Genomic DNA, 22,242 nt, shown 5'->3' on the forward strand with positions numbered 1-22,242 from the left:
GATGAAATCACTCGCATATCTCAGGCTCATTGTGATGAGCGATGGCATTGATAATGCGGGCGATTTTAGCGGTGGAGGTTGGCAGGCGAGGTAGGTAATCGTCAGCTTTGCGACAAGCAGAGTGCGGAGTGCGAGCGAACTCGGCATCTCGGCGCACGATCCTTGATCTGGCATGGTCAAGTTCGTTGAGGGTGGGAAATGGGGGATTTCTGTGGGCCGGCTCCACGCCTAACCGAACCTCTGCGGCTATTTACTGTACTGTAATAGAAAATGCGAAAAGGCTTACCTAGCTTAGTGTGAGGTATGATTGTTGCTTTAATTCAAATATCAGCACGTTGTACAAACCTTTACCCAGAGCGTGAGACTCTTCGCTCATTGACTGAGACCTCAACGTCGAACCTTTACACGCTCTGTTGTGCAATCAAAGCATCCTCAACACGTGGCTCGTGTGGTAGGTTCGATAGTTCTCGGTTGTATAAAGGTATAATACAACATTATACCTTCGTCCACTCACTCGCTACTATGGAGTACAGTACAGTACTTACAGCAGAGCTACGGTACACTACTATCCACTGGTATAGTGTCACGGTCTGGAAGCACATGATTCATCTATTTCAAGCAATACGGGCCACCGGACCTTGACAAGCAGTAAGCGTGATTACACATCACGGATGCACTTTGAGGATTCAGTATCTCCAATAGAGGCGTTAAAGGTTACTGCGCAGTATAGCCTTCTCTAGAACTCTACCTTGCATTCGATGCTAGAATGAGGCGCGATAAATCACCCTATTTATCCTTTATCATGCCTTCAACCGTGATTGAGATATCCAGCTACCTGCCATCTACAATGTTTTCCAAGGTCAAGTGAAGTACTGTAGCTGGGTTGCGTCATCACGCATGAACGGAGTACCTTGTGCCCATCCATGCATGCATGCCTGACGACTTGAGAAGATAAGGTATGCCTAGATTGGGCACATACGATATGTGAGGCGACCTTATGTAAGAAGCAATGGCGATTAATTAAAGATATAATATGTTGCGCTAGAATCATCAAGAATGCCACTCTACAAGCACTATATAGCAGAAAACGGATATCGTCAAGTTCATGATTGGTTTTGCTTCCCATGCTTGGTCAATCGGGTCGTCTTCTTGGCCCCTTTTGCGACAGAGCTTGGCGTTTCACCTCTGACATCTTGATCGTCCAGCCACCCTTCCTGAAGTGCGATGTGTATTAGGTCCCCTGCGGACCGTAAGCCGGAATGCGGAAGTTCATATGGATCCAACATGTGTCGCATCCTCGCCAACGCCTCTTCTAGTTCCACTGCTCTTGCAGCTATAGTTTTGTCCCGGTAGTACGAGTTCGAGTCCGCAGACTCTGACCATTCGAAATGTTCCAGCAGCTTGTAGAGGATAAAGTGGAGCCAAACAAGATTAGTCTGTGGGTGGTAACCTCTCCACGTCCTACCAGAAGCCTCGACTTCCTCCCACCGTTCGTCAGGATCCGCGAGCGGGTCATCGAGATACATAGCCGAACGCATGTAGCGGTAGATCTCGTATTGATACTCCTCCTCGGCATCGCCTTCGAAGAGTGAGACATCCTTCTCAAGATCTAGAAAAGCCACGTTGTCCTCGTCCAAGAGACCATCAGCCTGCTGGATTTCGGCCCGTGAGATGGTGTAATCAATCAGTGTGGTTTCCATGCCGGTGAAACCAAGTTTCTTTGTTACATCCGCTTTGGCGATGCCATATCGGGCTTGGCGAGCATGCAGAGGCTTTCTGGCAGACACGCAAATATTGCCTATGTGCAGATCTCGGTGTTCAAAGCCAACGTCGTCCTCTCCTTTACCAAGAGCAAGAACAACGCCCCAAAACACATCCCAAATCGACCAGACATCGCTTACGTCTGTGTTCTCTAGGTCACTTCCTGCGTCTGAAATGCGAGAGTCAGTCAAGAGGTGTAATTGAGTTGGTTGTTATGCGTACCTTTCATCTCAATGACCGCCCACAACTGGTCATTCTTATAGCTTGCCGGTTTCCCAGGGTCAGGAAAGACGCTGACTTCTTTGCCCTTTGCTTTTTGGGAGTCGTTCCAGCCTCGCCATGCATTGACAAAGGAGGTGCCTGGTCGACCTTGTAGTAAACAGCATTCGCGAAATACTGTGTATCCAGGTATTGTCGTCATGCGCTGCATCAGGCGGACTTCGCTAGCAACGTCCTCCGGGTCACTCATCATCTCCATGCGTTTCCTCGCTGCCTTGCTCAGCTTCTTCTTGGCGGCTGGCGGATCCTTCAAGGCAATGATCTTAAGAACCGACTCATCGGCTCTACCGAGAGATGGGTGTGGTCGCAATAACGAGAGCCGATAGACTTCTCCAAATGAAGCTTCAGCGATCTTTGCGACAGAAAAGTGTGACGACAGTTGTTCGGACCATTCAATAAATTGCATCAGAGGCTGATCGGAGAGAGCTAAAAGTGACGCTACATGGTTTGTGTATATGTTCGATGGCTCTGATTTGCTTTCAAATGGCGCTGATTCTGTGACGGCTGGTATGGTACTCGGAGAGGGCGATTGCGCCTTTACTTGCGGCTCATCGTTTGCGTCGTTCTCGTGGTCATCGAGGGGTACAATTTGCGCCGCGCCTTCGTCGTTTGGGAGGTCCTTCTCGCACTGTTCTTCGGTGTCTAGTGCACCCAACGGAGGAGAAAGCAAAGAGTCTGATTGTTGTGTGAGTTTCCTTGCTTTCTTAGGACTGCCGTGCTTCTTCTTTAAATCTCTTGGTGATGTCGAAGCGTGTTGCGAGGCATTGGCATCTCTGCTACATAGTGGAGACCTTGACTGATGGCTCGTCGTAGTCGACTCTTCACTTGATGCATCATGTACTGTCAACCTTCCAAGCTCCTCTGCAACCTCGGCCACTTCGAACGTCTCTGGTGATTTTCGAGATTTGACTGGGCTGGCGAACCCAGTGAAGCTCGAGTAAACATGCGTCGATCGCTTTCCGTACATCTGCTTGCGTGCCATACTGAGCAATAATCAACACGAATATTGCAATGACTCTACGGTTACATATGAACTTGAGCTGTGGTTGGGTTGAAGAAATTGCTGAAGTATGGTATGCAGGAGTGATGATAGTAAACACGGCGTTGCCGAGGCTGCAATCTTATCTTGATCATCTTCTCCTGTCCATCGACCGCGAAACCTTCGCTTGTGCGTGAGCATTAATTAATTATTTTGGGACCATTCTGAAACAGGTCGGGATTAGATTGTGTCGTGAGTTTGGATACTTTACAAAGTCTCCGTGACCTCACGAGTCTTTTGATAGCATTGTTTTTGATACACCTGTCACTTTTGTGCCAGTATATAATCATTGTGTTGGGCTTCTGTTCAGGCAGAACACAATGGCATCTCGTACTGCCAGCCAAAAGGCCCCGGTCCAGCAGGCGGCCGCTGTGCAGTCGCCGCCAAACGGTATGAGTAGTTTACGACTGTTCAGTCGTGCAGTGTGTCTTCTGACTCTGGGTGCTTTTTGCTCGCCACTTTCACAACTGAAACTTGCGCCGGTCTACGGATCAATACCTTCGGCTCAATTTCATCATCTAGGAACAGCAACATTGGTCCTGCTTGCCTTGACTCGACCATCCTGGATTGTCCGCTACATACCAGATGGCGCTTTCAGGTATCTGCAGCTTCTACCGTGCTGGACTGGGATAATCCAGACACTCCTGTTCACACTTAGTACTCGCTGTGGACCGACCCTTGGACCAGTCTTGACCGAGAGCTTGACATTCTACCCGCTGGTCTTTCTTACCGCACTGGCCGCATCTGGCTTGCTGCTTTCTGCACAGATAGAGAGATATGTCCACGGCTCTCTCAAAGGCACCGTACTGGGTCTTTCTGCGTATGGTCTGTTCACTCTTCTCGAGTCTCGCGCGTGGCACATGGTTGCATGGCTAGTGTCGTCATCCGAGTATTTCACAAGAACGACTCTCCAGGCATTAGTTGGGTTCGTTTATTTTGTCATTTCACCTTCGAAGTTGTACATTGCGAGCTTGGTGCCGCTGCTATATACCGTGCTGCTAGATCCTCACTCCCCCGCTCCTTATGCCACGGCGAATCTGCAGTCATCTCTGCAGGCTCAGAATTGGTCGTTGTTGGAAAGGGGAGACTCCGTCACGGGTTATGTCTCGGTGCTCGAGAATCTGAATATGCAGTATCGCCTGATGAGATGTGATCATTCCATCCTCGGTGGCGAGTGGTTGATCACTGACCAGCGCAAGAGGGACGGCATCGTTGTTCCCGAGCCCATATATGCTGTTTTCGAGATGCTGGAGGCTGTGCGCTTGATAAAGATGCCCGAAGACACCAAGGCTGACGCCGAGAAGAACGCTCTAGTGATGTAAGTTTCCCCTTCTTTCCTTTTCGCAGTAAGCGTACGATCCTCTCGTGAGAACGAATTGCTAATACCAACACGCTACAGCGGACTAGGAATAGGCACAGCACCCAAAGCACTGATCGCTCATGGCATCAACACGACGATCGTAGAACTCGACCCCCTAGTGCACGCATACGCCCTCAAATACTTCGACCTACCCGTGAACCACACGCCCGTCCTCGAAGACGCAGTATCATGGGTAGAGCGAACCGCAGCGGCGTCTCCAGCCGTCAAATACGACTACATAATCCACGACGTCTTCACGGGCGGCGCGGAGCCCCTATCACTATTCACGATCGACTTCCTGCAGAACCTGCGCTCGCTGCTCGCGGCCCACGGCGCAATCGCACTGAACTACGCAGGCGACCTGAGTTCGCCGTCGACGAACCTCGTGCTGCACACGATCAACACGGCGTTCGAGAGCCAGTGCCGCATGTTCCGCGACCAAGAGCCTCTGATGCGCGACCAGAGCGGCTCGACCGAAGAGGAATCCGACTTTCTGAACATGGTCATCTTCTGCACCAACAAATCGCCCTCTCCCCCTTCTGCTTCTATTCCACTATCGGCCGACGATACCCTCACCTTCCGCAACCCCACGGAAGCAGACTACCTGCGCTCGCAATCCCGTCGGCACTACCTGCTTCCGCGCGAGTCGTTAGAGCTGCCCTTCCCGGGCGCGGCGCAGATGAACGAGACCGCGCGCGAGGGCTTCAGGTTGTTGACGCCGGCGAATATGAAGAATCTCGACAAGAGGCAGATTGAGAGCGCCAAGAGGCATTGGGAGATTATGAGGATGGTCATGCCTGCGGTTGTTTGGGAGGGGTGGTGAGTTGGCGTGATGAGATCAGAGGGGGGAAATAAAGGAAGTGAGGCTGGGCTGTGTCCCTTGTTTCTTGCTTTCTCACATATCCTTGGGGATCCCTCTGCAGGGGGAGATGGATAGATGAATACACTTGTATGCAATTGCTGTCTAGAACAAGACCGCTGGACTTTGGCCCGGCCCTTCTCGATATGTGCTGCTCCCAGACTACTTTTTCCACACAGTCTCTAGGTGGAAGGCGAGGCCGGCGGCTGGTGGATAATCTTCTGCGACAAAGACGAGCCATCAGCATAGCATTGAACATCCAACAAGATGGGGAAAATGGACAAACGTGAATTGAAAGTATACATCCACACATCCCATGACGGATGATGCATGATGCATGATCGAGTTGATTCATGTATGGCAATGTTTATAATCTCTCTCTTTTCAACAGTCTTAGTGTATATATATCCTCACCCACAACATCATTGGTCCACCAGCCAACTTCCTCCACTGACCTCTTCCCGACCCCCCATACCGGGCCCCTCCGTTGACCACGAACGATGCAATAACCTCCTTCCAGGAAACCAAAATTATGACCCGTATGCGCCGCGCTGAATAGTTATGAGCAGAAAGCGAAAACAGTATACATCAACAGACCCGCGGAACGAAACCTCGAGCGGAAAAAGAAAACAGCAGCCAAAGCTTGTGTGTGTGTGCCAGAACAGAAAAAGATGGACACACATGAAGACTCTATCCCGAGTAAAGCCGGAGACAAGCAGGCGAAAGTCAGAATCGAAGAGGAAATAACATAGGAAAGTTGCTGGATCAGCTGGCAGCGGCGGTTCCTTCACTCGCAATGGCACTGCTGTTCTGCGCAGTAGAGGCCTCTGCGCTCGGTGCAGGTCTTGCAGTTGTCGAACCCTCGAGACTCGCCCTCGAGGTACGCTTGGTCTTCTTTTCGCTTGTAAAGTCCTTCCATTTACGCCATCCGTCAAAGTCAATGAGGGCTTGCATGCAACCCCATTCTTTGACCTTGCGTTCGAGCCACACAAAGTTGACGGGCTGAAATAAAGAAAATTAGCTGAGTCGGCATTAGCAATATACACAAATGCACTAACCTTGGTCAAGAAATCATTGCAACCGGCAGCCAAAGCTTCGTGTCTGTCACTCTGCAAACTACTCGCGGTAAGGGCGACGATGATGACGGGGCTCTTGAAGAGTCCATTCTCCACATTCAATCTGTCATTCTCCCGCTCCTTCTCGCGGGCATCTTCGACAGAGGTGTCTTCCTGCGGACTCCCGTCGGTCGCGTCAGCTCGCTGTCTGACGGCAGCCGGTGTGCTCGGAGCGCTGTTGCTGAAGACACCGATGCCGTTGACTCTCTCCAATCTCCTTATTTCCTTTGTGGCTTCCAGACCACTCATGATGGGCAGTTGAATATCCATCAGCACAAGATGGAAGCCACCGGCTCGCCACTTGTTGACGGCGATTTGACCGTTCATGGCAGTGCTCCAACGGACTTTCAGCCTCTTCATGAAGGCCTCTAGCAGCTTCAAGTTGATGATGTTGTCCTCGACGATCAAGACGTTGATGGGCGGGACAGAATTGTCAAGCAGGTTGGACACATTTGAGGATTTGGCGTTTGCGGAGGGAGACTTGAGTCCCGGGGTACCGTTGGTCGGCGTGGGTTTCCTCATGCGGCGCGGTCTGGCGGGGCGCAGTGTGGTCTGCTCTCTCGCAGCTGGGGTGTGTGGAGCACTGCCGGTGTTGGCGGTAGGCGCAGCCTCGGGGCCAGGTGGAGTGGGGAGAGGGGGAGCGGCAGGTGCGCCATTAGGATGTTGCTCGGCGGCGTTGGAACTGGCTCGGGGTCGACCAGAGCGGATAGGCAGGTGTTGTGAGACGCTGAGGTTGGGCATGTTGGCGGGGGCGACGGTGTTGTTGGCATTGGAAATAATGGTGGGAGACGAGGTGTGTTGGCGTCCATATTTAGGGCGATGTTGATGGTCACGGTGACGACGAACAGTGCCGGGAGACGGCAGAGGAGGTAGTTGACCAGTGCTGAGGACAGATATAGATCGCTGGTCTGGGTGCATGGCGGCGGCGTTGATGACACGAGGATCGGTCGTGCCATTGGGAGCAGAAGGCGGGATGACGGCGGGCATGGCGACGTTCATGGGCATCGCCATGGGCATGGGCGGAAAGTAGTCGGTGCCGCTCTCGGGAGGACGGAAGTCATCCAAGGCGTGATATGCGGGATTCTGGTTGTGCTGCTGCATGACGCGCGGCGAGGGCCTGGGAGTGCGGCGCTGTGGGATGTCGATGAGAAGGGCGTCGTTGACGGTCTGGCCTCCAGGATAGCACGAGTCTATGAGGCGACAGATCTCATCATCGGGCGCCAGCGGACGGTCGACCTGGCCACGGGCAGCGTCAGGGCGACCAACCAGGCGCAGGACGAGGTCGGGAGAGTCGAAGTTCCTGCCCAGCGAGTTGGCGTACTTCCTCAGGATCATGTCGCGTACGTCGTCGACAAGGTCGTCTTGGTTTATCGTGACCATTGTCGGCGACGCGCCAGGTCGCTTGACCCAGATCTTTCGCATGGGCATTCTGGCGATGACGGGCGGCCCGGTGGGCGCAGGTCCGGTGCGTTGATGTTGTTGTTGTTGTTGTTGATCGGCCTGTCGCTCGAGCTTGTCGTTGTTGTCGTTGTTGTTGTTGTTGTAGCTGTGATCTGTCTCTCTTTCCTCCGGGTGTGACGCTTGTTGCTGTCGCTCGTTCTTGCGCTCGACGGGAGTGGAAGACCTGGACGACTGCTCAAGGACCTTTGGAGTTACCGAAGAGGTGACATGCGAGGAGAGCTGCTCGGCGGCGGCTGCGAGAGCGTCGGGTGGACTAGGCCTGGATGGAGAGAGAAGCAATGTTAGTCAGCAAAGTATAGAGGTGTGAAGAAGAGTGCAGTGACTTCCGCCCAGACAAGTGTAGTAGCAGTAGACAGATGATTGAATATTTCAAGCAGCAGCAGCAGCAAGGGGGAGGGGCATTGAAAGCGAGATGATGGTGGGCTTACCGTGGGGTTGTGTCGTTGACGAAAGACTGATGTTGTGGAGCGCTGACAGCGACACTAAGACTGCTGTTGCTGTCTTCGGAAGGAGAGTCGGCGTCGACGTCGACGTCTGTTCCGTCTGGCGTTGGGCAGTGGACGACGAGAGCGGGCTTGATGCTGCTGGCTACACTGACTGAGATTACCGTGTCATCTTCCTGTCTTTCCAGAGCTTCCTCACACTCCGAAGCGACTTCTTCCGAGTCTTGTCGTCGGTTTAGTGAAGTTGTTGATGGTGACGGTGATGAAGAGGATAATTGCACATCTGATACTGATATTGATACCGATGTTGCTGCTCCTTCTTCTGTTGCGTCTTCTGCCTCGTCCATCTGAGGCTCAACTGCTGCCGCTGCTGCTGGCGACAATCGCCGATCATCAGCCGCCTGCCCCGGACTTGGCGTTTCTTCTTCGTTCAGAGCCAGAGCCTCCGAGAGTACAGGTACAGGTACAGGTACAGGTACAGGTACAGGTACTTCTGTTGTGGCTGGTGACACCTCGGCTGCGGCTCGAGGCTTGTCGCTTTCATTAAGTTCCGCCGACTCGAGCTGTAGCTCTTCCTGTTGTTGCTGATGCTCGGCGTCAGCGTGTTGTTGTTGTTGTTGTTGTTGTAGTAGTAGTTGTTCTTGAAGTTGCTGCTGCTGCTGTTGCTGCTCTTGAAGCTGCTCGGGTTCTTGGGGCTGTCGCTGTTGTCGCCGTCGTCCACGCTGCTGACTGTTGCTGCTGCTGTTGCTCCGATTGACTCGAAGGAGAGACTCGTCTTCTTCCTCGATCTTTTCGTCGTTCTTGCACGAAGATGGTGTGAAGCTGACACTGTTTCCCATTCCAATCGAACTGCCGCTCCTTGTCGCACTGCTGCCCACCCCTCCCGTGTCTGACAGGTTCGAGCGCGTCGTGCTGCTGCTGTTCGTCCGCTTCAGTATACCCTTTAATACTGCGCGGAAATGCATCATATTGTTGTTTTGCTTTTGCCGCGCTGTGCTTTGCACTGTTCACTGTTCACTGTGGCCTGCTCCACCGAAACAAGTGCCCTGTCGACGCCCTTTGTCTTTCTTCTTTCGCGTAACCAGCGTGCAAATATTGCCGCCTAATCCGGGGTTCTTCTTCGTGAGCCCACTTGATTCACTTGCCCAATTGCTCCCGTCCGATAGGTGGGTAGTAATAAACAATCATGCTATCATGGATCGTATCCCACTCGTCAGCTTCATCATATGAGCTCGTGCGTCGTGCCGTCTCGCCCTTCCCTTCCCGCCCTCTGCCCTTCCCGTAATTACCTCCTTCGCCTTGCCTCAGGTACCTTGCCTACAGTACCCTCATTACTCGTGATTCTTCGCCCATTCGCCCCATGTCATACAGTACTTTGTGGAGACTGCAATTTTCTTTTCCCACTGTTCCTTTTTCTTTTTCTTTCCTCGATAAAACATCAAAGCTCGGGCGGGTCTCTTGATCGAGCCTGTGGCACAAGATCGGTGGCCTTTTGCTCGCGTACCAGTACATGCAAGCCCACTGTGTTTCCTGTCATCGTCGTCGCTGCATTTAAGGAGACATGTGTTGGGATGACACGAGTCGCGAGAAGAGTCAATCGTGACATTCTTGAGATAATAGATACCGTTATTATCATGCTCAACATGCCCTAGATTGGGACTATACCAGCAGCCAAGGCTCACCCTTGTGATTGAGAGGTAGGAATAAACTATCTTGCATGACCGGACACTTGACGCCGGCAGTAAAGCAATGCATGCAGTCGCAGACGATTACCTTTTTGCGAGGTCAAGCCACGTAGCTGCTTCGATTGAAAGCAGTTCGCGGGCTGGCAGGCTGGTTCAACTGCATAAGATGCAGAGTGTATTCCTATCTGTTTCTCGACTCAGAACTAGGCGTCTATAGTAGGTTGGAGCTGCCATTGCAAATATGGGCTTGAGTACTACCTGTGGTTGTGTGTGCTCATCACATGGAGTACAAGCCGAGACATGTTCGAATGTTTGCAATCATTTTGATGCATCAAGGGTATGCTCTATCGTTGGAAACACGGAACAAGGCTACAGTGCTGCAGTCATGGGTGGTCACTTGAGGCCACAGTGAACAAATCTTCCAGAGTTTGTATATTCTGAACATCTAAGACTCCCACCTCCATAAATTCGTATCACCTCTCAGAGGTCTCAGCCCTTGCTCCAAGCGCCAACATGTCCAATACCAACCCCCAACCACCAGTAGACGAACTAGACATCAACTCCCCCCTCCAGCGCTTCGTCAACAATCCCCTCCAACTGCGAGAAAAGCTTCGAGGCACAAACGGCCTCATCTCAGGCGGCTTCGCCCTCCAAGTGCTCGCAGGAGTGGAATGGCCCGAATCAGACCTCGACATCTGTGTGCAGAGAGACAGAGCCCCTGAGCTGATTAGCTATCTGGTTGAAGTCGAGGGGTATGATCTGTGCTCGAGGTTGAGTGGGAAGTACGGATGGACTGAGGTGAGTCTTTGACTGATTTCAGACTGGTCGAGAGAGAGATGTAGAAGCGGGGAGTGTAGAACGACCTTAACTGACACGTGAGGGGTTTTGTCGTGAGATTATAGGTCGAAGAAGTGAGTCCCTGGTTCTCCTATCCTGCTCTTTCGCCCTACGTACTCCTCTCCGTTTTTCTCACCGCATGCATGCATGTTTCCTTATCCTTGCTTTAATGGAGTGTTAAGACGAAAAACCCGCAGGTCCACGCCTTCGACAAACCCAGCGTCGCCGATCCACAAACAAGAAAGCTCATAGAGGTCGTCTTCACCAAGCGCGATCCCATACGCTGTGTCTTGAGCGAATGTTACACGACTGCGCTGGTCAATGTGATTTCATGGGATGCCGCGTACTGCGTAAGCTCTTTTTTCTCTCTCCTCTTCTTTTCCCGTAATAGCTATGCACAGCTAAGATGACCCAATGAGATGAGGAAAGAATATGGTGCTACCTCCTCGTCGCAGCTTCTGTGCAACAAGTGCAACAAAAATCCCTAGCTAAAAATGCAAACTGCTCACTGACCCAGCTCTTCCCCACCCCAACATTGCTCCACAGACTCACCTTCAGTCTGAAAGAACCCGACGACTTCCACGACGTCTTACTGCGCAAGTATCGCGCTAGAGGATACAGGGATCTTCGCAGGTTGCCTGCCATTACTTCAGGTACTGTTGTGCGAGAGCAAGATGAGATGATTGCTGCTGCTGCTGCTGCTGCTGCTGCTGCTACTGCTGCTACGGATGGCCGTAGTGGGGTCTTGTGCGACGCTACTTGCTTCTCGGGGATCAACAGACGTCGCAGGGTAGGAGATGAGTGGACGAGGAAAGTGGGCTTGTCAACTGAGGGTTTGGGACCATCTTCTGAGCTACGAAGAAGCAGCGGCAGCAGCAGTAGTGGTGGTAGAAGTGGGGGAGGTCTTGAAGACGTGTGCTTCGATATCGTGCACGAGGAGTTTTCTGAGAATGGGGCTGAGTGGATGAGACTCGTGGTTGTTGATTGAAGGGATCAGAAGGAATGGCATGGGGCTTTGGTTCTTTGCATTCGGCATTCCACATTCACGCTAGAACTCGGTATTTTGGTCGGTTTGACAGAGACCGAGAGAGAGAGAGAGGAAAGAAATGGGGTGAGGCAAAAAAGATGGTTTCCTTGTTATTGTTCATCATGCGTTGGCTCCCGAAATGTCATGACTGGCGCTTTCTCGCTCTTGCTCCTGCTCATGCTCCTGCTCCTGCATGTGTTTGTTAAAGAATACAACATGTATATGCTTGGTATGTTGTCGTTGAGGAAATACATTAAACGCCGTCGCCGTTAGAGATACTGTTTCATGTCTCATGATTCTGTTTTCTCCCGAGCCCCCAGAAAAAGAGTAAGAATGATACAAACCCGAAATTTGAAAATGACCTGCGAGTACTGCGAGTCATCTCCATCTACTCGGCAAACTCGCCGTCCGCGGAATCCTGTCCTGGGTTCGCCTCTTCGTAGTTGAAGTACTTGATGAAGCGGTAATATCCTGCGCTGATGAGGGCGCCGAGGAAAGGACCGACCCTGTTTCCATATATCAGCAAGAGGATGGTGAATAGGAAAAGAAAGGCAAAAAAGACATACCAGTAGATCCAATGATACCCCTCAAAGCTACCAGCTGCGACGCAAGGACCGAAGCTCCTCGCCGGGTTCAAAGATCCTCCGGTATAGTAAACACCAGCAATCTGCGCGACGAAAAGCGCGAGGCCGATGCCGATGGGAGCCATGAACGTGTCTTTGCTCTTCTCCGCCGCGAGCATGAGCACAGTAAAGACAAGCTCGGCGGTCAGGAACATCTCGAAGAAGACGCCTTGCGCGATGGACATCTGCGGTGCTAGCGTTGTTCGCGTCACGTCGATGGGGCCTGGGATCATGCATCTGATCAAGGCGGCGGCTACTATGCCTCCTAGGATCTGGGCGGGGAAAAGAACGAGGCCTTGTTGCTGTTAATTTCTTGTTCCGGTAGTCTTTGCACACCAAGGACCAATATCTCACCTCGCATCCATGGAAGCTGCCCTGCTGTGCACATGCCCAGAGTGACGGCTGGGTTGAAGAGTCCTCCGCTCACTCTGTATAACGTCCATGCAGTGACCAGGAGTGAGAAGCCATATCCGAGGGAGATGAATATCACAGTCTGTGCACTATTCGCTCCGTTTGAACCAGTATCTCCTGCTTGCTCGATAGCCATTGTGTGACCTGCACAGTCGTCAGTGACGGACCTCATTATCAAGACATCGTTGTTTCGACCGAGATAGATGCTTACATGCAAAGGCAAAGAAGAGGAACAAGAATGTGCCCACGAATTCACCACTCGCTGCAACGAAATGACCACGAATGGTTCGGGCTTTCGATCGGTCACCCCCTGTCATACTTTGGAATGGTTTCTCAAATGATCGAGCCATATTTGTGTATTGAAAAGAGTTTTATTGTATTTTGGTCATGAGAGAAATAGAAAGCTCCTGTCCTTGCTCGATGGGCTACGGTAAAGTAAGAGAAAGGGACGCTATAACCTACGGTTGAGCTGAGGCGGGCGAACAATATCAAAACACAAACTTCATCAGCAAAAGGGGGCGGGACGGCTCCGTTTAAGTAACAGTTATCCTGTCAAGTTGCTCGTACCAGGAACCAGGCTAAGCCTGAGCTCTCCTGTACTGATCCGGTACGCTCACAATTGACGAGAGATGACGCTCCCCCGACAGCAACAATGAAGTCAGAAGAGACGGGACGAACATGTCAGGCGTGGATGCAACTATGACCACCCAAGAGCCTCTGGCAGGGATGGCGATGTGCAACATGGCTCTATGGCTTATGCAGGGCTACGCGTGGATGGATGCTGTCATTAGAATAAGGTAGCGCCTTGCATGATGCGACGGATGCGCTACACAAGGACACTGAGATGCCGCACACGGTGGAGCACTCGATACTTGGTAGGAAACACGCCTCGATCCTGGCTGGTGAAACGACCCGTTCTAACTCGCTTAGCTGGCTGAAAGCAGTGAGTATCAAAAGCGCACGAGCTTGAGCCTCGTTGAACATCTGTGATCGACTGGCTATCATGCTGTCGTAAGACTTATGTCACATTCTGAAGCTGCAAGTCTCCTCGAGAAGAGGCTGAGAATCGACCGTGGAAGATACAATACGAGGTAGATTTGTATCCAACGAGCTGCAGCACGAAAGACAGGCATAAACTGAGCTGGTGAACGACGATCTGGGGTTAGCAGCACAAATGCTGCGATTGGAATCAGGCCGAGTCGTACAGGAGTAACACCGGAAATATCATTGGTGGGGGGCGCCTTCGCGCTTGTGACGTCACAGCCGGAACCAATCACGCAACGTGAATCTGAGAGGATTAATTCGTGGGGCACTAAGTGCTTGCTTTGTATCAAGTACTGGCCGGGTCCAGCCATATATCGTGGCGACGCAGTCTCGGATGAATCAGCAGCATATCTCATCCGTTCGTGTTGTCTAAGGGCAGCTTGAAAGCATGCTGTGGATATTGCCTTCGTGGTAGACCACTCGTACACACCATCGTGTTTTTGTGGAAATCATGATGTCTTGCACCACCCATATACCCAAGGTGGTGATCTGTACCCACAGGAGTGGACAGTCGGATCCGTTGATGATGTGCCGCTGTGGGTCCTGCGCGCGAAAGGACCTTCACCCGAAAGCTAACTTGCTTTGGCCTTTTTCGGGCGCTCTCCCGCCGGCTACGCGCCCGCGTCCTCGACCTCTGGTGGTTTTAGACTGCGATCGCGATTGGTTCATCCCACTGGCCGTACTATTCACTGCTGTTCGAGATCTCTCTTCGGATTGTAGATCTTTCGCAAAGTGCCAATCGTTGTGCTCAGTCCGCTCATTGGCTGCTATTGTGCGGGCACATCGTTCGCACGTGTACTGATCTGTACCAACTGAAATGTGAATACGGTCTTCCTGGACCTCACTTGCCAGCAGTGAATCTTGGTACTGATTCGACGGTGGGGGCACGCCGAGGTCTTCCGGAATCGAGTCTGATGCGGTATCATGGAGGTTCTTCTGCTCCTGTACCTCACCTACTTGGTCTTCGCTTTCTGAGATGACCTCCTCGCTGCTGGTATGGGTCGAAAAGAACCTCTGAATAGATTTGTCGTCGGTTTTTCTTCTCTTGTTCGAATAAGTATCCGTGCTTGGCGCGTCACTGCTGCCAACAGTCGCTGCTCCCATTGACATTGCCTCTTCGCCACGAACGAGAAAGCTAGAGATGCCCATATTGTTCGTAATGCCGTCCTCAAAGCCGCCCACGCTGAGAGAAAGATTGGCGCAGGGCCATGCTCTGCCATCTACCACGACCTGCGCAAGTAAGTTCTTTGCGAGATTGAACAGTGAGGTCTCGTCGATGTTTCTTCCTAGAGGTATTGGGGCCTGCTTGCTTCGTGTCTGCGCTCCCTGTCGATGGTGTAGATTAATGGTCTTGGGCCGTCTTTTATTCCCTAAGACACCTTCTTCTACCAGCCGTGAGAAAATATCAGCAACAAAAATACGCAGCCACCTGACAGCGGCGTCGAATGAGTTTATGGATGGGCGGAACGACTTTGCTGAAAGCATAGATTTGATTTGTGTTCGTGTGTTGACTTCACTGTTGTCCTCTCCGCGAATAGTGTTATACAGCCAAATTCCAGTGTCGTCGCCCACTTGCTTCTTGAGACGTTCGATGGGAACATCCAGAAGCTCACTGACAGTATCTGTGTTGAAAGCCGCAACGATCTCGTCACCAAGTTTCCCTCCCAGGTTTCTTATTTTAGTGAACTTGAATCCGCTCAGGAATTGTTGCACCGCTCGATTACGAATAATGGTCTGCTGATTGGGCTTTTTGTGAGCTGAGCCAAGCTTTGCAAGCATCTTGTTTCGTGCAATGCCGGCCGAACAAGTGTATTTCAGTTTATCATATATCGCAGCTCGTAGGTCACGCACGATCTCAGATGCCACAAGCATGACGACGTCGTCCCAGTCAGGGTCATGATCTTCAGTCTCGGTGTCGTCGAGATCGACCAATGCATCAGTCTTCCATTCGAGCACAGTCGTGGGTGGTCTGGGCAACTGCTCGGTAGGGTCATCGTAGGGTGCTGGACCTTTGAGTATCGCGTAGCGCTCCAGCAATATTTCATGTACTTGAGCTGAGAGATCGAGGAACACCTCATCAATGCTCGCCTTCTCCACTTTCGACGAACGTGGTAGATGTTCCTTTATGGTAGCGAGAATCCTCCTGCTCTCAGTTCTATAAGGATCCAAGCTCACTTTATGGGTTGCGATGTTCTTGAAAGCATCCTCATGATAGGCCCATTTCTCGTCGCCCTCTCGCCAAGTTGCAACATGTTGCATGATCAACTCGGGACATAGCTTCTGCGCTTCGGTAATGGTGATATGTCGATTCAAGCCAAATTTGCGCGCCGGATAGTTGATTGCGATGAGACCTTGCCACTGTTGCACTGCGAGCGGTTTGTCCACCGGTAGGCCAAGCCGTACCATCTCACATTGCGCATAGAATGCATCGAGATCGATGTGGGCAATTACGCGAAGAGGACAGCATGGATTTGAGGTTGCTAACTGGCCGAGGTGTTTATATGTGAATGCAGACTTCCGTGATCGATGTGGACTCGTGGACATGGGCGAAGATGCCAAAAAGGACTGTGGTGATGACATTGCATTGACGTGGAGTGGATTTGATCCCCCATATATCTTGAGTAACGCGGTGTCGCGATCGCGTTTTACGTGTAAAGTGGTCGAGATGCCGGTGACATCTTGGTGGGGCAGAGATGCGGCAAGGACGGCGAAGAGATACTCTAGAGCATTCCAAAATTTCCAGAGTGCATATTTTCAAGTTCTGAATCAGTGATGCTTCAAGATGGCGAATAGTACACTTGTTGTAGTGTATACAGGTTGTGGTAAGGGTGAAATGAGGCAAAATAATGATGAATGCCCTATGTGCTACGATAACCAAATATTATAAGTATCAAGTGGAGCCGTCACTCCTGTCTCTCACAAGCCACACGCGACGCCACAGCCATTGCGCATGGTCTGAGCGCAACTCCCGTGCTCCTCGAAATTACTATAAGGAGATATTTGAACATTGACTGTGTCTTTTTATGGTGACTAGTAAGAAGGCTTCGTTCGTTTCAGCAGATACTTGTGTTATGTCTGATATTCAAACACTTATATGTACGATGACTTGATGTGTTCATAGTAGGTAGGCTTGCCTTTGGACACCAATATATATACCAGCATGGCTGCAGAGTGACAATCATACTGCTATGTCATACACATTCATACTTCATACACTCTCTGTATACTATCAGTGAACACTTCTATAGGGCAGGTAAGGTCTGACTAACATGACTTGCGTAGCTTTGCGTTGAAGTGGAAGAGTTTACTGCAAGGTACCCGTAGCTCAAGCAGTCCAAGGCCAAAGTGTATCTAAGACGTCATTATCTAGGTATGCTACGGTAGAGGGTAACTGTAAGCTAAGATATTGTTGCATATGTCTTGATGCATGATTTCTTGAGTTGGATGAGGAGTTTATAGAAGTCATCATTCGAGTCGAATGTCAAATCTGTACAGATAATCGCAAGTTCTAGATTCCCCTATTACCAAGCGATACCTCTCAAATAACGAGGTGCACCATGTCAGCCTCCGCTCTACGCTCACCCTCATTCCTCATGGGACTCGCCAATATCTTTGCCATTGGCGGGTCAACCTACATGCTCCGCAGTCATCATATATACAATCTCGAAGAGCACGAAGCCCGCATGGATGAGCTCGAAGGCACACTACGTGGACACATTGGATTGATCGAGGAAGCACTGGACAGACTCGAAGGAAAGGGAGGCGTCAAGGGCAAGAAAATGTGAGCACACGACTCTAGTTGTTGATAAGCATAAGCTGATTCGATGAAGGGAGGAATTGTATTCGGCCAGAGGCAAAGATGAGAAGAAGAAGTAATGCGCACGTCGTCTGATCATCGGTGGTTATCAGAGGACTTTGCTGGCGAATTCATGCCCTGTCTAGATCAGGCGACGGGTTCATGAATACGAGGATGTTTCGATGCGGTCCCGATGCAGATATTTCTGACTGTCGAGAGACTGTCGACGACTTTTACGATAGAGAAATGGCTCATGTAACACGTCGAAGATACACAAGAAACTCGAGACGTATAAGAGCAGTAGCATATCGTCTGTAATCTAGGTACAAGTATTCGTACACGTAGTCGTGCCTCAAACTGGAGCAGCGAGAAATGAAGGTCATAAATCACGGACCAGGAGTGCCTGCCCCATGTTCAGGCTTGGCAGGGTCCCGTGTACCTGCCCCTTTGCACCAGTTCCACGCTGCACCTTCCCCCATACTGAATGCTGGCTGCATCTCGCTCGTTTGCAGGTTTCCTTACATTATCCCAAGGTATCTTGTCACTTCATCTTCATCGGCCAACTCGAATCATTCCTTCAAAGTAATCGAGCTTGACTACAATCTCAAACCTCTGACAGCTCTCCAACCGCCATCATGTCTGGCTACACTAACCCGGTATGCGCGTCTCCATCAGTGGCTACCGTCTCCCCAACCCTTCATTCCACCTCAGGGATCGGCAGCGTGATAAATACTGCATCATTGCTTACATTCATCAGATACGGCGCAAGAAGAATGTCAAGAAGGGTATTCAATTCTGCATCATGGTGTGCGGTGCATCTGGCACTGGTACGTGTTGTGATTATACTTGGACAGTTGTTCGATCAACCCCCTAACAAGTCTGCCACCCATTAGGCCGCACCACCTTCGTCAACACTCTCTGCGGCAAGAAAGTCCTGCAAGGCCTCGATTCAGATGACGCAGCAAATGCGCACATTGAGGAGGGTGTGCGGATAAAGCCAGCCACCGTTGGTACGAAGGCATTTCCGAACACAGCGCTCCTTGTCATTGTTATTGACCCATGCTGCAGAGCTCGAACTCGACGAAGAAGGCACACGCATTTCACTTACCGTCGTCGACACCCCTGGATTCGGTGACCAGATCGACAATGAAGCAAGGTACATTGGTGTTCAGACACTACGAACAAAGAACTGGCTGACTCTGCGACAGCTTTGGCGAGATTGTCGGATATCTGGAGCGACAATACGACGACATCCTTGCAGAGGAATCCAGGATTAAGCGTAACCCCAGATTCCGCGACAATCGCGTTCACGTCCTCCTCTATTTCATTACACCAACTGGTCACGGGTAAGCGATTGCGCAGCCGTCTGTCTATCTTCTGATCGAGCACTGACGTTGTCTTTGTACCACAGTCTCCGCGAACTCGACATCGAATTGATGAAGCGCCTCTCACCTCGTGTCAACGTCATTCCCGTCATAGGAAAGGCAGATTCATTGACCCCGACCGAGCTTGCTGAGACGAAGAAACTTGTCATGGAGGACATTGAGCACTACCGCATCCCGGTCTACAACTTCCCCTACGACATCGAGGAGGACGACGAGGACACTGTCGAGGAGAACGCAGAGCTGCGTGGACTCATGCCTTTCGCCATTGTCGGATCAGAGGAGACTGTCGAAGTCGGTGGCCGGGCGATCAGGGCGAGACAGTACCCATGGGGATTGGTCGAGGTCGACAACCCAAGACACAGCGATTTCCTCGCCATAAGAAGCGCTCTGCTACACAGCCATCTTGCAGATCTCAAGGAGATCACCCACGACTTCCTCTACGAAAACTACCGTACCGAGAAGCTCAGCAAGAGTGTCGAGGGAGGCAATGCTGCGTAAGTTTACCAAGTAAAGTACGATAAAACACAGGACTGACATGATGCAGTGATCAATCACTCAACCCCGAGGATCTTGCCTCACAATCCGTGCGCCTTAAGGAGGAGCAGCTGCGCCGCGAAGAGGAGAAGCTCAAGGAGATCGAGCTCAAGGTGCAGCGCGAAATCAACGAGAAGCGACAGGAACTGCTGGCACGCGAGAGCCAGCTCAAGGAGATTGAGGCCCGCATGCATAGAGAGCAGAGCGCCGCACTCAGCGTCACTGACGCAGACTCTGCCGAGGTGCGAGCTTGAAGCGGTAGAGTTGCATTGCACAAAAGTGATTGAAGGTTCTTTTTCTTTATTCTTGTCACTTTTGATTATCTGGGGACAAGCAACCAGGGAGCAGAGGAGAGAGGGCGAATGGGTGCCAAACTACAGTAAAGTTGACAGACTCCTTACAGGACCCGTTTCTTTTGTTTTCTTTCGAGCAAGTAAAGTATTCCCCCACATGTCTGTATTCGAGAGTTGCACATGTACTAGTCTATAATATCAATCACTGGAGAACAGCCTTTTTCTTCTGTTTTGTATTTTGTCTGCCATGTCAAACCCAGCACTGCGCATGCTGATCAAGGCTCTGTACTTGTATATAGTAACGATCGTGGAGACGACGATTGCTGGTCTTCCTACGATTACTCTTTGCCGTAGCCCGGTCAGGCATCACTCATCAGTACCCACTTGTGTGATTGATATAGCACATTGGGCACCTACAGGTACCAGAGCACGGTACTCGTCGCACACCCTCAAAGCACAGGAACAAGCACAGACTTTCCGTCTGTTCCTGGCGGAGATTGCGGAGTTATAAGACCAAAAGTGCGGAGGGATTGAGCATGACAGTATGCCTTGTTTTGAATGATCTATGGTATACAAGTACAGTGGTGGTTGATGCCTCATACATCTTTCGCTGGGCAACACTGCGGCAAACAAAAGTCAGGGGACTAGATACTTCATCCGTCTACCAAAAGACCAAAGCAGTATCGAAACATAAGAAACAAATCCACAGACCCAAGAAGCAAAAACCATGGCCCAACCAACGACTACTCCACCACCAACAACAACAACAATCGCCCCTCCATTCCTCGACATCCCCGGCATCTCCAACTTCAGAGACATAGGCGGATACGCCAGCAACCTCCCCTTCTCACCTCCCAGCCCCTCGGCCAGCAGCACGAGTCCCCGCGCTCATACCCAGAACCAATCTATCCGCCGCGCCCTCGTCTACCGCTGTGCAGACCCCTCGCGCGTCCAACCCGACGGGCTCGCGAGGCTCAGAGACCTCGGCGTCAGGAAGGTGTTTGATCTACGCAGTATCACCGAGATTAAGAGACTCGGGCCGGAGTGGAGTGGGGTTGAGATTGAGGATGGGGCGTTTGTCACTAGGGATTCGTCGAGGCGGGATGGAGATGAGAAAGAGGAGGGCGAGGAGGAGGAGGAGGAGGAGGAGGAGGAGGAGGATGAAGGCGTGATCGAGAGGATATGGTGTCCCGTGTTCGCGGACAAAGACTACGGTCCTGAGAAAGTCGCGATTCGGTACTCGCATTATGCGAAGAGTGGTAGTGAGGTATGTACTATACTGTACTATATCCCATCCCACATGATCCATCCCATCCCTCGATCGCTACTTCTCTTTCTATTAGCAGACGGAACTGACCAGCGCCAAGGGCTTCGTACAAGCCTACACGGACATCCTGGAGAACGCATCCTCCGCCTACCGCACGATCCTAACGCACCTGTCCGGCCCGACTCCCGCGCCCTGCATCATCCACTGCACAGCAGGCAAAGACCGCACCGGAGTCATCGTCGCACTGCTCTACCTCCTCTGCTCCGTGCCGCCCTCCGTCATCGCGCACGAATACAGCCTCACAGACGCCGGCTTGGCGCATCTGAAGCCGCTGTTCAAGGAGCGATTGCTCAAGAATCCGGCGCTGGCGGGGAATGAGGACGGGGTGGATAATATGATTAGCAGTAGGGAGGAGAACATGAGTGCGACCGTCGAGATGATTCAAGAGAGGTATGGTGGGGCGGAGAGGTATATGACTGAACGACTGGGGTTGAGCAGCGAGCAGATCGAGAGGTTGAAAGGGAATCTGGTTGTGGATGTTCAGCCTGTCTTTTAGTCGGGGCTTGGGGTTATGCATATTGCTTGTTATGACTACTGAACTTAGGTCGACTTGCGGGCTGGCCGCTACGACTGAGCAGGCCCATACTCCCTTCTCGACCCCCACTGGTCCTTTACCAGAGACGGAAGTCTGACTTTACTGGCTGTCTCACCTCCAAGCATCGTTGTGACGAGAAAAATAGGACAACGCTTAGGTTTCAAATGTTGCTACCCTTCTGAGCCTCATGCTTCTCCTGGCCTGAGGAGAAAAGGCAAAACTTGCTTGACTCAGACGCTTCCTCAAGCAAGCGAGTATACGTTCCGATTTCACTACGGACCGCGACAGCGACAGTAAACGATGAAAGGTTAAAGAACAGCGGATACAATAACAACAGAGCAAGTTTTAGTTATTTTTTCATTCAGCGGCGGACGACAATATCTGCCTTCCTTCCTCTCACCAAGATCCCCTCAACAAGGGTCTGCCCT

The 22,242-nt window shown here is 51.5% G+C and overlaps 8 protein-coding genes across 9 annotated transcripts; 4 read left to right on the plus strand and 4 right to left on the minus strand.

The window, feature by feature from the left end:
- Positions 1–1,103: 1,103 nt before the first annotated feature.
- Positions 1,104–3,022, minus strand: AAFC00_001696 (uncharacterized protein; the record flags this gene model as incomplete). Its single annotated transcript, XM_069340911.1, has 2 exons — positions 1,104–1,930; positions 1,984–3,022. 2 exons carry the CDS (start codon positions 3,020–3,022, stop codon positions 1,104–1,106), a joined length of 1,866 nt encoding a protein of 621 aa, XP_069204428.1.
- A 377-nt stretch (positions 3,023–3,399) lies between these two features.
- Positions 3,400–5,262, plus strand: AAFC00_001697 (uncharacterized protein; the record flags this gene model as incomplete). The annotated part of the gene is made up of 2 exons (XM_069340912.1): positions 3,400–4,397; positions 4,479–5,262. The coding sequence occupies 2 exons, from the start codon at positions 3,400–3,402 to the stop codon at positions 5,260–5,262; spliced, it is 1,782 nt and encodes a 593-aa protein (XP_069204429.1).
- Positions 5,263–6,063: 801 nt separating this feature from the next.
- On the minus strand, positions 6,064–9,285 carry AAFC00_001698 (uncharacterized protein; the record flags this gene model as incomplete). Its single annotated transcript, XM_069340913.1, has 3 exons — positions 6,064–6,300; positions 6,357–8,133; positions 8,303–9,285. 3 exons carry the CDS (start codon positions 9,283–9,285, stop codon positions 6,064–6,066), a joined length of 2,997 nt encoding a protein of 998 aa, XP_069204430.1.
- Positions 9,286–12,254: 2,969 nt separating this feature from the next.
- AAFC00_001699 (uncharacterized protein) lies at positions 12,255–13,250 on the minus strand (the record flags this gene model as incomplete). Its single annotated transcript, XM_069340914.1, has 4 exons — positions 12,255–12,372; positions 12,433–12,784; positions 12,844–13,044; positions 13,112–13,250. The coding sequence occupies 4 exons, from the start codon at positions 13,248–13,250 to the stop codon at positions 12,255–12,257; spliced, it is 810 nt and encodes a 269-aa protein (XP_069204431.1).
- Positions 13,251–14,505: 1,255 nt separating this feature from the next.
- Positions 14,506–16,524, minus strand: AAFC00_001700 (uncharacterized protein; the record flags this gene model as incomplete). Of its 2 annotated transcripts, none has more annotated exons than XM_069340916.1 (1): positions 14,506–16,524. In XM_069340916.1, one exon carries the CDS (start codon positions 16,522–16,524, stop codon positions 14,506–14,508), a length of 2,019 nt encoding a protein of 672 aa, XP_069204432.1. The 2 variants fall into 2 exon arrangements, with proteins under 2 accessions (XP_069204432.1, XP_069204433.1); XM_069340917.1 differs by having other exon boundaries at positions 14,506–16,350.
- Positions 16,525–17,501: 977 nt separating this feature from the next.
- AAFC00_001701 (uncharacterized protein) lies at positions 17,502–17,820 on the plus strand (the record flags this gene model as incomplete). Its single annotated transcript, XM_069340918.1, has 2 exons — positions 17,502–17,725; positions 17,775–17,820. The coding sequence occupies 2 exons, from the start codon at positions 17,502–17,504 to the stop codon at positions 17,818–17,820; spliced, it is 270 nt and encodes an 89-aa protein (XP_069204434.1).
- A 555-nt stretch (positions 17,821–18,375) lies between these two features.
- AAFC00_001702 (uncharacterized protein) lies at positions 18,376–19,913 on the plus strand (the record flags this gene model as incomplete). Its single annotated transcript, XM_069340919.1, has 7 exons — positions 18,376–18,396; positions 18,498–18,567; positions 18,634–18,750; positions 18,809–18,896; positions 18,949–19,086; positions 19,152–19,619; positions 19,670–19,913. 7 exons carry the CDS (start codon positions 18,376–18,378, stop codon positions 19,911–19,913), a joined length of 1,146 nt encoding a protein of 381 aa, XP_069204435.1.
- Positions 19,914–20,679: 766 nt separating this feature from the next.
- Positions 20,680–21,775, plus strand: AAFC00_001703 (uncharacterized protein; the record flags this gene model as incomplete). The annotated part of the gene is made up of 2 exons (XM_069340920.1): positions 20,680–21,219; positions 21,320–21,775. The coding sequence occupies 2 exons, from the start codon at positions 20,680–20,682 to the stop codon at positions 21,773–21,775; spliced, it is 996 nt and encodes a 331-aa protein (XP_069204436.1).
- Between the last annotated feature and the right edge of the window lie 467 nt (positions 21,776–22,242).

Source organism: Neodothiora populina, assembly GCF_041146345.1.
Source record: "Neodothiora populina strain CPC 39397 chromosome Unknown canker_contig_13, whole genome shotgun sequence".
NCBI classification, from domain to species: domain Eukaryota; kingdom Fungi; phylum Ascomycota; class Dothideomycetes; order Dothideales; family Dothioraceae; genus Neodothiora; species Neodothiora populina.